The sequence below is a fragment of the Pediculus humanus genome, genomic scaffold (assembly GCF_000006295.1).
Source record: "Pediculus humanus corporis 1103172108180 genomic scaffold, whole genome shotgun sequence".
Taxonomy (NCBI): Eukaryota; Metazoa; Arthropoda; class Insecta; order Psocodea; family Pediculidae; genus Pediculus; species Pediculus humanus.
In genome coordinates, this window is record NW_002987750.1 from 236,685 (window position 1) to 255,533 (window position 18,849).

General features: G+C 25.4%; 2 protein-coding genes across 2 annotated transcripts; one reads left to right on the plus strand and one right to left on the minus strand.

Annotated features, from left to right (window-relative positions):
- Window positions 1–10,413: 10,413 nt before the first annotated feature.
- Window positions 10,414–14,108, minus strand: Phum_PHUM412530 (ATP synthase lipid-binding protein, putative; the record flags this gene model as incomplete). Its single annotated transcript, XM_002428923.1, has 4 exons — window positions 10,414–10,577; window positions 13,213–13,318; window positions 13,450–13,575; window positions 14,064–14,108. The coding sequence occupies 4 exons, from the start codon at window positions 14,106–14,108 to the stop codon at window positions 10,414–10,416; spliced, it is 441 nt and encodes a 146-aa protein (XP_002428968.1).
- Window positions 14,109–15,388: 1,280 nt separating this feature from the next.
- Window positions 15,389–18,682, plus strand: Phum_PHUM412540 (uncharacterized protein; the record flags this gene model as incomplete). The annotated part of the gene is made up of 4 exons (XM_002428924.1): window positions 15,389–15,488; window positions 16,319–16,688; window positions 17,284–17,418; window positions 17,527–18,682. 4 exons carry the CDS (start codon window positions 15,389–15,391, stop codon window positions 18,680–18,682), a joined length of 1,761 nt encoding a protein of 586 aa, XP_002428969.1.
- Between the last annotated feature and the right edge of the window lie 167 nt (window positions 18,683–18,849).

Genomic DNA, 18,849 nt, shown 5'->3' on the forward strand with positions numbered 1-18,849 from the left:
TTACTCCCTCTCCCCTCCTCTCTTCCACCATCTCTCCCACCACCACCACCCCCCACTTTTCGTTTGCTCGCGGCGTAACACACGAAAAAAAAAATTTCATTAAAAATTGTAATTTATTCTTAACTCTCGGCATCTTATCTTTTAAATATTATTTATTTATTTATTATTATTATTATTATTTTAATAAATTTTTCGATCGATTTGCAAAACCCCTCGTAAAAAAATTAAATATTCAAAAAAAATAATAATAATAATAATTTTTAATAATTAAAAAAAAAAAAAAAAAATTTTGGTCTTCCTCGTATGCCTAAAAAAAAAAAAAATTACCTGATGGCTAGTTTGCAAAAATAACAATAATAATAATAATAATAAAAACAATAATTAATTTAAATAAATGTATAATGAAATATTATGATAATAATTAGAATTAATTAAATAATTAATAATAATAATAAAAAAAAGAGAGACAATACTATATTATATATATATAAGTCGTTATAATAATTAAGCAGTAGACGTGTTTTTTTTTTAAATGTAATTACTTATTATTATTATTATTAATAAGAAAAAATTATATACATATACACAGTTACACACACATACACACACACACGTGAGAAATTATTTTGTTTATATTATTAATAAATAAATAATTAAATAAATAAATAAATAAAAATCCGAGAACTGACTGTTTAGGCTAAGTTAATAAATTATTAATATATATATAAATTTATGTATTTATACATATTTTAATGATAATAAGTAAATAAATAGATTTCCCGTATATATTTATATGTTGTGTACGTACGTATATGTGCGTTTGTGCGTATGTGCGCGTGTTTAAGCCGTACGTGCGTAAACACGCACGCACACACGCTCTCGCGCGCGCACCATGGGAAATATTTTAAAAGAATGAGCCCCTTTTAAAATATTTCAATGAATGGGTACGTTAATTATTATTATTATTATTATTATTATTATTATTAATATTAGACGTAATTTTTAATATTATTATTATTATTATTATTATTATTATCATTTGTTTACCGTTTCACTTTATTTAATAACCGTAGGCAATTTTTTTTTTTTATTTTCCGATTTCGAAAAATTTATTAATCATAGAGTAAGAAATTTGTTTTTTAAATAAGTTAAGCATATTAATAAAAAATCTTTTTTGTTTTCTCGAATCATCATCATCGATACGCGTGCGTTTTACCCTCCCCCCTTCCCTCTGCACCCCCACACTCCTCACCAATCACCCCAAACGCGCGCGTATTTATCGAGAGTAGGAAAAAAAATTAATTAATTAATAAAAAAACTTACCTTTTGCACCAAAATCGTTTTCAAGTTTCATTCACGATCACGTAGTCAATCAATCAATCAATCAATCAATCAATCATTCTTGAAATCTACCTGAAAAAAAAATAAAAAATTTGTTAAATATAAATTCATTCATTCATTCAACTCCATGTTTTTTTTTTTTTTTGTTCGTTTTTACGTTATTGATTAATAATCGATCTTTGATAGATTGATTACAATGCATTGGTTAGAAAAAGCTTTAATTATTTATGTAAAATAAATAAATTAATTAATTAATAATTAAATAAATAATTTAATTTTTAAAAATTGAAAATAAATTTTATAGTCGTTTAGATTTATTAATAATAATTATAATAAATACATATATTTATTTATTTATTTGTTAATTAATAATTTATTTATTGTAAATTAATAATGTCCATTTTTGGTTGTTGTTGCTTATTATATATTATATATTTGCTGTTAATACGGCTTGGCTGAATGATTTATTTATTATTATTATTATTATTAAATTATATTGACAAATGAATCCGTTATTTATTTATTTATTTATTTTTATTTATTTATTTTATTTTTATTTGTTTAATAAATATATATATATAAATAATTATTACGATTTTAATTGTTTTTATTCAACCTCATTAAAACGCTTCTTTTCTAAAATTTCTTTAGGAATTTCTACAAATTCTAAACCGGAAGTTAAAAAAAAATAAACTTTTTTTTTTTTAACCGGAAGTTAAAAAAAAAAAAAAAAAGAAAAGAAAAGAATTTATTATATTTTTTAAGTGCACCTGCGAGAAAATCTTTTTTTTTTTTTTTATTTCAATCTTTCATAAATTTACTGGGGTTCGCGAACTAATGACCCGAAAGTAAATTACAGGTAAAAGTTTTTTTTTTAAAAGATACATCGGGAGGAAAAAAAAACGAAAACGCCCCCCAAAAAAAAAAAAAATAATAAAAAATGACCCGAATCATCCCCTCCCTTCATTTTAAGAATTATATTTATGCTTATACGTTTACTTTCATATAATTTATCAAAGATAATAAAAAAAAAAAAAAACGGTTTCATTCATTTTTCTTATCCCTCCCCCCCCCCGAAAAAAAACATTTAGTAATAATAATAATAATAATAATAATAATAATAATAATAATAATAATAATAATAATAATAATAATTTAAAAAAAAAAAGAAAAACAAAACAAAATCCACGTCACCTTCGTAAAAACTTAAAACGTAAAAAAAAATCAAGGAATTAAATTTAAATTACGTAATAATAATAATAATAATGATAATAATACGCGCGTAAAATAAAATCATAACTATTATTATTATTATTATTACTTTAATACTAATTCGAAAAAAAATTTTTTTTTGTTTTTTTTTTTTATTGTATTCTCCAGTGTTTTTCAGTGCCAGCCTTTTTTTGTGCTTTTTTTTTCCATTTCATCTGATTACACAATCACGCTAACTAAAATTTGTTTTGCCCCCCCTCTGTCTCTCTCTCTTCCTCCTCCCTACTCCCTCCCTCCCACTCTTCATAATCTAAATAGGTTGCAGTAAATTGCAGTAACAATTATAAAATGAAAACAAAATAAAAAAACAAAAAAAAATTTCGTTTTTAAATGCGAGACGGCGTGTTGAAAAATTTTAAACGACAATCATCATCTTATTATTATTATCATCATCATCATCATCATTATTATTATTATTTTAAATAAATAACGACCACCGGAATAAAAAAAAAAAGAAAACTTTTTTTCCCCTCCCCCCACTTTGCAAAAAAAAAAATTTGTAATTTCTGTAAATTTTATAAAACTCATAAAAAAAAAAAATTTTTTGATCACATGACCTTTTGACACGCACTCAAATAAATGACCGAATCATCATCATCATCATTATTATTATTATTATTAATGATGTCGTTCGAATGCTCCCCGTTAAATAATTAAATAAAATTATTTATTCACGAACGTGTCATTTTATCGTAACGTATGCTATGATTTACGACGAAAAATTTTAAATTTTCATTTTGGCGCCTTTTTTTTTCCTATTTATTTTAACATAAAAAAAAAAGAAAAGCGAGTGAGTGAGTGAAAGGTAAATAAAATAAATTTTTACGAATCTGTCACGCATTTTTTGTAAAACTACTCTTGTGACGAGAGGAAAGAAAAAAAAAAAAATTTATCGTCGACCTTTTCCATTTTTTTTATTTTATTATTCTTACCTACGTTTACATTTATTATTATTATTATTATTATCATTATTATTATTATTATTATTATCATTATTATTATTATTTTTATTATAAATATTGATTTCCGCATCGTGTGCCGTAAGGTTTTTGTAATACTAATAAAAATTTATATGTGAATAAATGTACGTATGGATGTTTTTTATGTTTACCCGAAAAAAATAATAAAAAAAAAGTTATGTTGTAAGCGAATCAATAATGTTTATGTTTGTTTGTTTGTTTGTAAACAAAATTGTGTTTGGTCCGATTTGAAAGAAAAAAAAAAAAAATTTTTTTTTTTTCGTCGTAAAGTAAATATTTGTGACAAGTATTAGTAGTTAGACCGTTGGACTCAATGATAAAAAAAAAAAAAAAAGTTTTCAATCGGTTGTCGTTTATGAAAAAAAATGTTATGAAAAAAAAAAGAAAAAAAATAATTTTTTATGATTTATGCAAAAAAAAAGTAGAAAAAAATCCCACCGATCTGACAACAAACAAACAATTTAATTTAAAATTTTTTTTTTTTTTTTTTTTTACCTTTAAAACCTGTGAGAAAGAGTGAGAGAGAGAGAGAGAGAGAAAGTGAAACTTTTTCATACTTTTCCAATAATTTTTTTCATAACAAAAAAAATTCCTTTTTTACTTTTCTTCTGCCCCGTCAAAAAATTATCGTACCGTAAAATTTGGATATAAAAAAAAAAAAAAAAAAATTTCAGATAATCTCGAAAAAAAAATTTCCAACTCAAAATCGAAAATTTGAGATGTTTTTCCTTTCGATCGACCTTTTCCTCCACCCCCTTTTCCCCTCTCCCTCACCCCTCTTTTATTCCAGATTTCGAAATTTTTTATTTTCCACTCAATTTTTACAAAAAAAAAAAAAAAAAAATTTCCACAATTTCAATCCTTTCCAGCATTTAATTTACCCAATCCATCCCCTTTCTGTCTCTCTAATCCCCTCCCCCTCTCTCTATTCTCCTCCCTCCCTCCCTCCTTCTCTCTCTAATCTCCTCCCCCTACCCCATCAACTCTCACAATAATAAAAAATTTTTCTCTCCAAAATATCATCATCATCATCATCATCATTCTTATCACTAAAACAAACGACTCTTAAAAATTTCGTCTTAAAATCATCATCATCATCATCATCATCATCAAAACCTTTTCAGTTTTACCAATATAACAAAAAAAAAAAAAATTTTTTTTTATTACTGTTTAATAACAAATAAAAAAAAAAAGGAAAAAAAACCGTAAAGGTTTTATAATACTTTTTCAAGTATATTATTTTTTTCTCTCTCTCTTTCACTTCCCTTCCCCCTCCTCCTCCTCCTTCTCTCTACTCATTTGGACCTCCCCCTCCTCTCATATATATATATATAAAAACTTTTTTTATTTTCTACTGGTTGTGTTAAAATAAATAAAAAGGTAAAAAATTGAATCGAATTCTGATCGGTTTTTCCCCTTTTCTTTTCTTTTCTTTCAACACACATTTTATAAACGTCACATTTAATGTAATTCCCTCTTTTCTTTTTATATTAAGGTTTCCAAAATAATAATAATAATCTAATGTATGAATAAAGTAATAATAATAATAATAATAATTCTTTGAATGTAAGAAAGAAAGAAAGAAAGAAATAAAGAAAGATTTATTCGTCGGGGATTTTCAATTTTATTATTTACTTTTCAACGTGAATTTTCTTTTATTGTAAAAGATTTTTAATTAATCCGTCTAATTCATTCGATAAATTCTTTTTTTTTTTTTTATTTATGAATTATTATTATCATCATCATTCGTTTGTTATGTAAATAAATAATAATGATGATGATATTTCACGTTGGAAAAAAAAAATCCCATCGAATAATAAAAATAATTTTTTTTTGTAAATTAATGTTTATCTTACCGGGGATCTTGAAAAAATAAAATAAAAAATTCTCGTACCTGGGATTTTTTTGCTGTTGTTTTCAACGGGATTCCGTTTTTTTTCCAATGTGAAATAGTTTCTAATCCCCGATTATTTGAAAGTTTTTCTTTTCTTTGGATTGTCGTGTCCAAAATTTTTTTAATAAATCCATCACTCGTTCCGGATTCGGCACTGCAATGCACGATTTAAATTTTTTTTTATTAATAAATGACATTTAAAAGTTAATTATTAAATTTTTTTTTTTTTTTTTCTAAAAAGCTTTTTAAAACTTTTCATTTTTTTTCTTTTCATTTCCCCTCCCCTCCTCCCTCTCTTTTTCTTTTTATTCATATTTTTTTTTTTTGCTCTGGTTAATTTATTTATTTATTTATTTACCGCAAAAGTTAAGCATGCCGTTAATGTTTTGTTATGAAAGGACAAACAACAAAGTCTTACCATTGTTTGTTATGAAATTTCCTCAGACAAAAGCTTCTTCTTCTTTTCTTTTTTCTTTTACACACTTTCCTTGTTATTCCTATAAAAAAAAAAAAAAAAAAAAAAAAAAAAATCAAAGTCTGTGACTTCGCAGCATCAGCAACATCAACAACAACAACAACAACAACAGAAAAAAGAAAATCTATTTATTTTCTTTTTTCCTCGTTGTTGTTGTTGTAACAAATAACGATGGTAAACATACCGTGTAACATCATCTTTAATAAAAATAGATATTTTTTTTCTCCCCCCTCCCCTTCCCCCTCCCCCTCCTCTTTATCTGGATTATACCCAAAATAACATTTTCGATTATTTCCCGTTTACTTAACAATCGATTCCAATTCGATTCCGATTCGATTCGACTTTTTTTTTATTCAAATAATAATAATAATTTTTATGGTAAAAATTCAATGTCACGTCATCGTTTTCCATAATAATAATAATAATATTTTTACGTAACCGTTAATTTAAAAAAAAATTATTATTATTATTATTATTAATAATTAAAAATTTTAAATTATTTAAATTCGAATTAAACAAAAAAAGATTTCTAAAAATTTTTATATACGTTTATTTTAAAACTCGTTTACCGTCGATGATGATAATAATAATAATAATAATAATAATAATTAGATAAAACGTAAAGACTCGGAAAGAATCGGAAAAGTTTTTCCCTTCGTCACGTATTTAATATTAACACGATAATAATAACATTATCGTATTTTTATTAATAATCGAGTTCGAAATGATAATAATAATAATAGGAACGAACGAACGAATGATAATAATAATAATAATAATAAAAAAGGAAAGAAAGAAAAAATAAAACCTTTTGTGATTTGGAGTGGCAGCAGCAGCAGTAGTAGTGGTGGTAGTAGTAGCCTTAGTTGTATGACTTGCATTAGTGTGTGTAATCCTTTGAAGGATCATCCAATCGGAGAATGAAATGAGAACGTTTAAGTCTCATATCAAAACTTAATGTGTTGCCATAGAGATTTTTATTCCCTTTAGTATACCGAGAAAATAAAGAAAAAAAAAAAAAACATAATGATGATAATAATGATAATGACGATGTAAAACGCATAGCGTGTAAAGACTTGAATTTTAATCACTTTGTTTTAAATCACTTGGTTTATTTTAAATTTAAATGTGCAATTTGATTATACACGCGGCGGTGGCTTTTATCAAGTCTTTGATAAAGTAAAGATGAGTCCATGATAATAGATGATGATGATGATGATGATGATGATGATGGTGACACGTCCAAATTTAAACTTGTCGCAACAGCAACAACAAAAAAAAAGGGTTAAAATTCATTATTCGATCCATCCAAAACTGATTTTCAAAACGATTTGAATTGAATTTTTTTTCTTTTTTCCATTCATTCATTCATTCATTCATTCAATGAATTTTTTAATTTTCAATCTGAAAAAAAAAACAAATAATAATAATAATAAACATCAAAATAATTCAAAAAGAAAGAGTAAAAAAAAAAAAAAAAAAAAAACGTAAAAATAATTTCGTAATTGTTCAATACGTAATTGCGTGATTGATTTGAATAATAATAATAATAATAAATAAATGAAAAGAAAGAAAAAGAGTGTGGCAGGGGGTGGGGGTGGGGGCGAAAAGAATTTTTAAATTATATATAATCAATTTATGTAATAATAATTAAATGAAAGAGAAAATTAAATTGAATTTATTGAAAAAAAAAAAAAAAAATTGATGAAATGGAAAAATAAAATTAGTTTTAATAATATTATTATTTAATAAAGTTTTATTTATTTTTTTTTTTACTTACTTACTTTAATTTCGTTTATCCTTTATTAAATAATTTATTAAAAAATAAATTTTTAATTACAATTTAATTTTACCCCCATTTTTTTTTTAAATGGATGGTAAATTATACGGAATTCACATTTTAATTATCATTTAATTAATTTTTTTTTTCAAGTTAAACGCGACCGACTGAGTGAATGAATGATTGAATGAATGAATGAATGAATGAATGATTATTTTTCTTCCGATACGAATTTTTTTAATTATTTTTATTTTCGAATCGAAAATTTTTTGGATAAATTAAATTAAAATTTAAAAAAAAAAAAAAAAAACTCACCCGGCCGAATTACGCACGTGCAAACAAACGTGTTAAGAGATTTGAATTGTAAATACGTTTTAATTATAAATAATTAAAATAATAATAATAATGAAAACTTCATTCGAAAAAATTAAATTAAATTAAAGGCTCTCGAGTTTTGGAATTCATATACGTCGATTGAATTTATTTATTTATTTTCCGCATCTGAAATTGCATAAAATTATTTATTTATATAATTATTAAATAAAAATAAAATGTTTAAATATAATTTATGAGAGCGCATACCTGATCAAAATTATTCTTTTACAAAATACGTAAAAATACGTATTTTTCGCTTAATTAGGTACACGTTTTGAAGTTAAAAAAAAAAAAAAAAAGAAGACATTTTGAAACATTTTTCTTTTTTTTCAATACCCCAAAATTGTGTGTGTGTGTGTGTGCGTGTGTTTCCTGTACTATCGAAAAAAAAAATTTCATTTGTTTTTATATGAAAAATAAAAACCTTCTGCTAAATTAGCGATTTAGTCATACAAAATTTAAATTGTACTAATTTGATTAATCGAGCTAAAAAAAAATTCAAATTTAATTTAAAATTATTCAACTTACAATAAATTAAATTTAAATGACACACCCTATAAAAACACCCGTAAAAACGTACACGATTCATAACAATACACCCCCTCCCCCCCCCCCAAAAAAAAAAAAAAAAAACTTATATAAGGATTAAACATTTCCGGTTACTTTGACCTCACTTCTCCCGATTTCTTTGTCTTGCTCCAGTGACTTCCTACAACGTTATTAGTATTATTATCATTAAAAAAAAAATTTTACACTTTTTTAATGAAAGGAATTTATATAATTAAAGTTTTGTAAATAATTAATAAAAAAAGAAAGAAAGAAATCTACAACTAAATCGTATATTTTCGATCTAATAAAGAACAATTTTTAATTAAACATATTTTAACGTGCTGTCGTACAGCACGTTTTTCTTTTTTTTTTAAATGTCGGGAAATTTTTTTTTAAATATTTTCAAGAGTGTTTCCTTTTTTTCCCTTCTCTCTCTCTCTCTTTCTTTTTTTTTTTTTATTTTGTGTTTCTTTGTCGTTAATTTTCTTTTCTTTTCGCAATTAAAAAGCAATAAAATAATGTTGGATATAAAAAAAAAAAAAACTTAAAAAACCAACCAACCAATCACAATTCATTGAAATTGACAAAATTATACATAATAATAATAATAATAATTAATTAATACCGATTTATATAATACGACACCGTTTTCTTTTTATTCTACTCCTACTAATATGGATGTTATTATACTAAGCAATTAAAATTCATTAAAACAAACGCGTTTAAGGTGTTTTCCTCATCATCATCATCATCTTCACACCTCGTCACTCATCGAAATCCCTAAAGGAAACCTATTAAAGACTAGAAATTATTATAAAATAATTCATTAAACAATCAATCAATCAATCAATCAATACAAAATAATAATAATAATATCCATTATAAACCCTCATCGTTAAATAAAAAATACTGCTTATAATTTTTTGATATTACACACTACACAAATTAAATACGTTTAAACTTTTGTTGTTGCCATTTTATGCGAAAAGTTAAAAAAAAAAATAAGAAAAATAACAAAGAAAACAAAACAAAACAAAAAGTGAAGAAAAGAAGAGAAAAAAGATTAAAAGATTAAAAGAAAAGAGGTAACAACTCTTGAAAATATATATCGGGCTGTATCATTCCATTAATAATTAACACGAGTTTTTTTCCTTTTGCTGTTGCTGTTGTTCTTGCATAATAATAATAATAATAATCGTTATTATTATTATTTTTAACCGTTTGAAAAATTAAAAAACTTCCATCCGACATCCATAAAAGAAAATTTTTTTTAAAAAAAAATCTTCATTTTTAACGTAATCCGGTAGTTTTATTAATTTTTTATTTCATTTTAAAAACAAACAAAAAAAAAAAAAAAGAGACAAAGCAATTAAATATTCTAAAATTTCATTAAAAGTAAAAATAATACTTATTAATACCTAATTTTTCTATTAATTAATAATAATTACTCATGAAATACAAAAACAAATACTTTGAAGAACAATACAGCCCTTTCCCTATGTCCCCCGCAAAAAAAAAACCATTGTACTATTATTATTATTATTATTCTTCATTTTGTAACTTGACGGAGAGTATCGAAAATACCGATGATAAAAATTTTCCGGGTTGGGTTTTTTACTCCGGGCGAGTGTTTACAAAAAAAAAAAAAAAAAAAAAAAAACCACCGCCACATCCTCTTGTGTGTGTCCTCCCCCCAAACATCTCTTTTTTTTTTTTTTTTTTTTTAAACAAACTAAATGCGGATAATTTAAAAGGCGAATAAGAGCAAGAAGGACATCATCAAACAGAAGAGACCCATAGCCTCGGACAAGGCGAATCCTAAAATGGCGTACGAGAAAAGTTGTTGTTTAAGTGATGGATTTCTCGCGTAACCGATAATGAGCGATCCAAAAACTGATCCGATACCGGCACCTAAAAAAAGAAAAAAAAAAAAAAAAGAAAAAGAAAAAGAAGAAAACATTAGAAAAACACGTGATGGAAAATTCGATTACATCTACACAACCACGTGTAAAAACAAAAAAAAAAGTTTTAAAGGAAAGCACAACAATTCAAAAAAAAATTAAACAATAACAATAACAATAACAATAACAATAATAAATAATTAAATCAAATTTTTATATAAGCAACGACCTAAAAAAAAAAAAAAATTAAAAAATTAAAAAATTTCATCCGATATTAGTTTTAACGTGGAAACAGCAATTTTTTTTATCTCTCATTTTTTTTCAACGCAAATAAGTAATAAAAAAAAAAGATTTGGCATAGGTCATCAATACGAGCTTAGAGTTTAAACTAAATATTAAAAAAATATGTGAAATCAAAAAAGGTCATCAAAGGAAAAAAATATAAAAAATAAAAGTTTAATATTTTTAAATTAGTTGAAAACAAACAAAATCAGAAAAATGAAAATTTTAGTGATTTCGTTTTCTTCGTGTGATTATTTAAAAAAAAAAAAAAAATGTGCTCGAAAAGTTTTTTAAAAAAAAAAAAAAAAAAAAAAAATTAACAAATACAATAGTGGTGGTCATTGTTTTTTGTTTTTGTTTTTATACAAAGTAAAACTACAATGGAAATTCTTTTTCCACGTTTTTTTTTTTTTTACATATGTATATACAAGTGAGTATTTTTTCCATTGGGAACCCCCAATAAGTATTTTCTAAAAAAATCAAAATCTACTCATCAACCATTTCACCATAAAAGTTTTAAGCAAAGTATAAAGCCAAAGTTTTTTACAATAGATTTTACAATGAAATATCAAGAGAGAGAGAAAGAGAAAGAATACAAAATACTCAAAACGAGAAAATAGGCTTACAAACAAAGAAGGATGCACATACAATTCATACGTGAAAATTTATTTTCTCTCTCTCTCTCTCTCACTCTCTCTCACACAGCCTAATAGATTTCATACAACTTTGAGGTTATGAGAAAAATTAATTTGAGTCAATTTTTTAACAATTAATTTTTTATTTAGACCAGCACCCCCACGATAATTTAAAATTTCAACAAGAAAACGAAAATACTTATTATTATTATTATTATTATTATTATTATTATTATTATTATTACTACTACTATTATTATTATTATTATTATTATTAAATGAAATAAAATTCTATACAATTAAATATTCAACTAGTTTTTTTTTTTTAATAAATTAATTTCTTTTCCTTTTTTTTCCCTCTTGTTTTTACTTATTTTTTGGATTATTTAAATAATAATATTTCATGAACAAATGAAAAAATTGACTCGGGGGGGGGGCTGGGGGGAAAATTATTTATTTATTTTAAAAACGTTTGTAAAACACGTGTAAATATATATATATAAATAAAACAATTATTATCAAGTTTTATTCGATCTAAATGCAATTTTATCCAAACAGTTTGAATTCAATTTTCTGTTTTTATTTTATCATTTCCTATTTACCAAGGAGGAGGATTAGGAGGAGGAGGAAAAAAAAAAAAAAAAAAGTTCACGAAAAAGAAATTGAAACATGTCGTCCCTCCCTTTTCAGTATACACACACGACTCGTCCTGGAATGCATCTATCATTTTTTTGTTTGATTGTTTTTTTTTTTTTGGAAAAGCTTTAAATGAATTATAAAGCAAATAAAAGCAAGAAAGAAACCATCAAACAGAAAAGAGCTAAAGCTTCAGTAAGTGCAAATCCTAAAATTGCATAACTGAACAATTGACCCTTTAAAGAAGGATTTCTGGAATATGACAACATAAGAGATCCGAAAACAATCCCTAAACCAGCACCTAAAAAAAAAAAAATTAAAAAGCAACAAATTTTCTCAAAGCTTATAAAGCTTACAACAACTGATTACTTCATCAACGGAATTTTTAAAATTTTTAAATTTAGAAAAATCAAAATTTTGTAAAGAGAGACAGAGAGCAAAAAAAAAAAAAAAAAAGTAGTTATGTAGCAGAAGTAAGTTATTAACAGAGAAAATTTAAAATTTTCTAAAAGTTATACATTCTTAACATGTGCAATGTTTAAAAAAAAACAAAAGTAAAAACCATCACCTGCTACCTATGTACCTATATACCAGTTCCTACATTTTTTTTTTTATCTCCTAATTATTTACATTTGTGATTTTACCGTATCAATTTTAATTTGGATTATAAATAAACTTAAAAAAAAAAATTTTAAAAAGTTTAAAATTTAATTACTTACCTCGAAATCAATTTAAGTTACAAGGAAAAAGGAAGATATGGAAATAAGCACATAGAAAGTTCAACTGGAATACATGCAGGTAACCTCAGAGTTTATATATACTCACTCTAAATAAAAATTAACAATTATTAATTTTTTTTTTTTTTTTTTTTTTTTGTTCAGGAAAGAGAAAAAAATAGAAAAAAAAAGGAAAGCTTCAAAATTACCAAAATTGCATCGAATACAAAAAAAAAAAAAAAAACAAAAAAAAATCTAAAGTTAAGGATGATAATAATAACGATTCGAATTAAGAAACAAACAAAAAAAAAGACTTTAAAGGAAATAAAAGTTTGAAATTGAAGGCTTTCAATAATAATAATAATTTATGTTATACCTGAACCAGCGACTCCGACTGTAGCAGCACCGGCACCAATGTATTTAGCAGCCGAATCAATGTCTCTTGTGATTGTGGATGTTTGAAACCTTCTATTGATGGGTAGCTAAAAATTAATTATTATTTTAATATGTAAATATCAACAATAATTAATATATTCAGCATGATAAGTAGTAATTTTGGAAATTAAAGTGACAAAAAAAAAAAAAAAAAATTTAAGTTAATTAATTAACTTACCATATTAAAGTTAGTCGTTTGTGGTGCTGTGATCAAATTACTAGTAGTCTGTGAAGAATAAATGTTACTACTTTTGAGCACAGCACTTGAAAGAGGTCTTAGGTAAGACCTTGAACCTAAGACCATCTGAAAATTAAGATCACATTACTGCAAAATTTTCCCAAAAAAAAGAAAATGTTTACATAAATATGTAAGCGTTAAAGAGGGAAATGTAGAACACATTCTGCTATGGCTAATGAACATGTACCAAATCAAATTTTCCTCATCACTATTATCGGTGATAAAATACAATAAATTTTTTAAATTATTAGTTTTATACACCATTAGAATTTTTAATTTTGATTTTTTTTTTATCCATATGAATATATTACATGGCATTTACAATTAAAATTACCTACTAATTATTTGTTAGGGATCAAAAGAGAAGGAATCAATATCTTTAGTGTTTTATGATACAAAATTTCCATTATTCATTTCCAAAGGCTTGAATAATAAAAATAATGGCAGAATTTTATTAAATAAAGAAAAGTGACCATTTTTACAGGAGATCCCTATAAAATATGGAGTGATACAGAGTCAATGACCAACATAAAAAGAACATTAAAAAAACTTACCGCATTGCGAGCGCAGGGAGCCAAGAGTGCGGAGTATGCAAACATTTTGTGTTTTGAGTTGATTAAAACGAACCTAAAACATAAAAAATTACTTGGGATTAATTTTTTTTTGGGGTAGAAGGTTCAAGGTGAAAATTGCATTTTTTAAAACCGTAACTGTATTTGCAACGGTAAAATGACCACTTATTGATTATAAAAACAAAATCTGATTAATTGGTGAACAATTTATACGATTAACGATAATTAAATGCATATTAAATAGAAAAATTAATGAAAAGCAAAATGGCCGATTAGAATAAAATGGAGATCAGCCATTAGTGTAATAGCATCTAAAAAGGAAAAAAATTTTACAATCAAACCTGGCTTTAAAAAAACGAAAAAAATATTTTTTTGTTTTAATAACATAATAAATTTAAAAAAAAAAAACTAAACAATACCGGATGGAATTTAATTAAGTAGATTTACAGCGATAGCACTTACTTGAGTCCGGTGAACAAATCGCGAACGAAAAGCAGAAAACCGAAAAATTTGTCGTCTGATAATCTACGTCACGTGATTAAATGCTGCGCGACCCTAACATATTTTTCGAACTAAATAAAATCCCCGCCTTTTTTTAATTTTAAATTTTATTTTAATCAAAAATTAACCTTTTTCTTCAAATTGTATGTTTAAATTAAATCATTTTATATTTAAACATACTTTTAACAAACGAGTACGTTCAAAATACTTTTGTATTAATACATTATAAAAGACATTTCTTAAATTTTAAAAAAATTATATTAGTGGAAAGTTATTTTATGCCGGTAAAATAAATTTCCTCGTATCTTACTTAGTTCGTATTTGCTTTTTTAAAACATATCCTACGATGCATTTAATTGATCAGGCCTTAATAATTATGACAGTCGTCGACAGTATCAAAAATACAATATTAAAAATTTATTTTTATTTTGTTTTTAGCTCCATAAATTCTCTTATTGAAAATCTTGGCAATTTTAAACTTTTTTTTTTTGAAGTACATACTCTGTTAAATAAATTTGTAACTAAAGAAGAACGTTTCATTGCGCATATATTTCGGTCCCTTAATTCCTTTTTTTATCGATTGACTATATTTAGATTACTACTCGTTTAATGAAGACACAAATTAATTATTATTTACGTAAAAATTTTTAAATATAAAATTTACACATAATTAATTAAATAATATTATGTATTAAAAACTATATAAATATTTTTTAAATTAAAAGCAAAGTGATTTTTGTTAGGCTTATGTTTATACTCACGTATCTATTTAGTTGCTCGCATGATCACTTATTTAATTCACAGCAATGGCCGTCTTTATGATAAACATTTGTAAGTTCAACGGTTGTGGATTAACATTTCCAGGCCTGGGAGACTTAATCCAACATATTGAAGATACTCACATAGGTAAATAATATTTTTTTTTATTTACAAGTATATATTTCTATGTCATTTTCTAATTTTAAGTTAAAAATTAATAAATATATCGGGCCCAGGGGTCTTGTGGTCCAAGTAATAAGAATCCGAATAGATTTTTGCGAGAGTTTTCGCAATACATGATAATTAACCGACTAGGTTTACTTTGGTATTTTACTGCCCTTTGAATGTCATTTCGATTCTCCTCATCCCGTACCTTAAACAAAAATAAATTAGCCTTGTTAATTTTGTTTGCATATTCATGCACTCAACCACCTAATAATAATGTTAACTTCTTCACCAATTCTAATCATTATTATTATACATCACAATCAATGAATATATATTAGTGAATTATAATATTTTGTTAATAATAATAATAATTGTGATAATTAATTTTTGTATACAACACAACACAAAACAGTAATAAATATAAATGTGTCATTAAAATTCTTTAAAAATATATGCATGAGTTGAAATTATTATTTTCCTATCAAATAAATAAAAAAGTTATGTATTTGCTATCGGTGCTCAAAATCGAACAATTAATAAGTTTTCCTATGATATTTTTATTAAATAACAACTTATTAAAGCGATATTTATTTAATAAAGTGTGATGATTATTATTATCATTATAAAAAAAAAAAGATTTTATTATTGTTTTTACAGTTAAACATTTTTAAAAAAGAAAATTTTTTGGGGTGAAAACAAAAAAAAAAAATTATAATTAATTCGTATAGCAGAAAACAATAAATATAGATAACAATTTTTTGCCATTTCAGAAAACAACCTTATTCTTAAAAGAACTGATTAATTTGCAGACTATGATCCAGTTGTGGTAGAGCAAAAAGAACAAGCCCAGCCATCATGTATTCCATTATCTTATGTATTAAGATTTTTTACTGATGCAGCTAGGCAAGAGAATTTAAGTGAGACACACAAAAAAATAATAACACAATCATCTCCTGTCGGAATGAAATGTTCAAACTCAAATTCTAGTATAGGATCTAGTCTTCAAAGTTCAACACCAACCGGTAGTGATATGGAAGATGAAGATGCAAGAAGTGATTCTGAAGATAGTAATGACTCTTGGACAACTCCAGAAGAATTTAGCGCTGAATTTATATTAAGCCTTGCTATTAAATCAAGAGTTCCAGTTGTAAATAATAAAAAAAATAGTGCAGTCGGTTGGTAAGTCAATATTTTTTAATAACCGATTCAAAATAATAATAATAATAACTTTTAATTTTAATTGTAATTGAAATTTTTTACAATTTTATTATTTAATTATCGTGTAAAAAAAAACACGCAAAAGTATTAATAGAAATTAAAATGAATTTCAAAACTTGTAAGTCATCCGTACTAATAAGAGTAAATTTCATTAAGTAATAAAACGACGTAAAGTGTCGGATTTTAATAATAATAATAATAATAATAATAATCAGTAGCGTATACGAAAAAAAAAAATTTTTCTTAATTTTAATTCTGTTGACCTTTTTTGTCATAAGTCAGTATTAAATCTTTTTCAACTAGGACACTGGGACATTTTTGTAAACATCATTAAATAATTAATTACGTAATCATCATCATCATCATTTTTTTAATCGCTCAATCTTATAATAAAAAAAAAAAAATTCTTTTTAAAAAAATATTTCATTCCCGATATACAATCAATTAATCAATAAAATTTATGACATTCCACGTATAAAAATGGTTTTTTTTTTTTTTAAATTATTTTTAACGTTATTTTTAATATTATTATTATTTTTTTGCTTTGTCATTTCAGGATAGCTACTAACACCAAAGATAACAACAATGTTGACAAGCCTTTTGCTTGCCCTGTGCCCGGATGTAAAAAAAGGTATAAAAACGTTAATGGAATTAAATACCACTCTAAAAATGGTCATAAAAAAGACGGAAAGTAAGTATTATTATTATTATTATTACATAAGTTATTAATTCGCATGTTATGGAGTATGTTTTGCGAATTGAAGGTTTTTTGAGTTATAATTTTTAATTTACGTTTCAGAGTGAGAAAGGGATTCAAGTGTCATTGTGGTAAAAGTTACAAAACGGCACAGGGATTGAAAACTCACACATCCGGGTATCACAACGGCGCAAATTTAACAACAATAACAACACCGACAGGAGAAATATTACAAATCCCAACGAGCCAAGTAACGACGCTTCAACCCCTGAGAACACTAACAGTGAAGCAAATATCCGCAAGTAGTTTATCTAGCCTAGGTCTTCCAGTTAAAAGCATTCAAAGTGTGGTTGTCACGACAAAATCGGCCAACGAACTGTTGAACAAAAATTACGACGTAGATAATAATAGTAAAACGACAACGTTGAGAGTTTTAAAAGACATTAGTCTCCCCATAGTTAAAAATAATACGTCACTTCATTTGTCGTCGACGGCATTACAATCATTAGTTACAAACACGAAGGTGAACGATAAAGACAATAATAATGGCGACGCGATACGAATGGAGGTAAATGAAAATTCGGGAATAAATTACAAAGAAATAGAAAATGTGTCAAATTACATGAATAATGGTAGCGGCGGCGGCGGTGGCGGCGACGACGACGACGTCATGTCGAGAGATCATCACGCGACAATATTAGATATTGGGGAAATAAAAGATCAGGTTTGCGGCGTCGTCGATTCCGATAATAATAATAAAATATTTAAAATAAAAATGCAACCGGAAAAGGAAAAATTAATTAAACTCATGTCGAACGACGACGGGGAAAAAATTCAGGTCGGTCACCTTCAAATAAAGTTACCAGAGCCCAAAGTCAAGTTGACTACGATCAAGCCAACTTCAATTAAATTATCTAGTCCACAAGTAATAACTAGTCTTAGAAACAGATTAGATAGTAATAAAAATAATCGCGTTTTAGCGCAGGAAAATTTAGGTATATTAACTCCCGCATCCTCTCCCCTCACATCCTCACCTGATGGTAAATCTGTAAATTTTCAGAACAAATCACCTTCTCCCGGTCTCCCATTGACACCCGTTAGCCCAATATTAACGAATAACAAATTAAACGCCGCATTAAATTCTAATACCGAGGGAAGAGAACGAGGAGAACAACAACAACAACAGCAGCAGCAACACGAAAAAATGGACGTCACGGAAAATTGTTTGGAACAAATGGATACACTTCCGGATACTTAGAATTTTTCATCTTGGAAAGAGTATAAAAATAATAATAATAACGTAGTAGTTAAAAAAAGGCTGATGATACCTTGGTAATTTTTTTTTTTTTTTTTTTAAATAGTGTTGTGAGAATGCTTTGTACCCCCTTATATACGTATGTTTATGTATATAATGCGTGTGAGTGT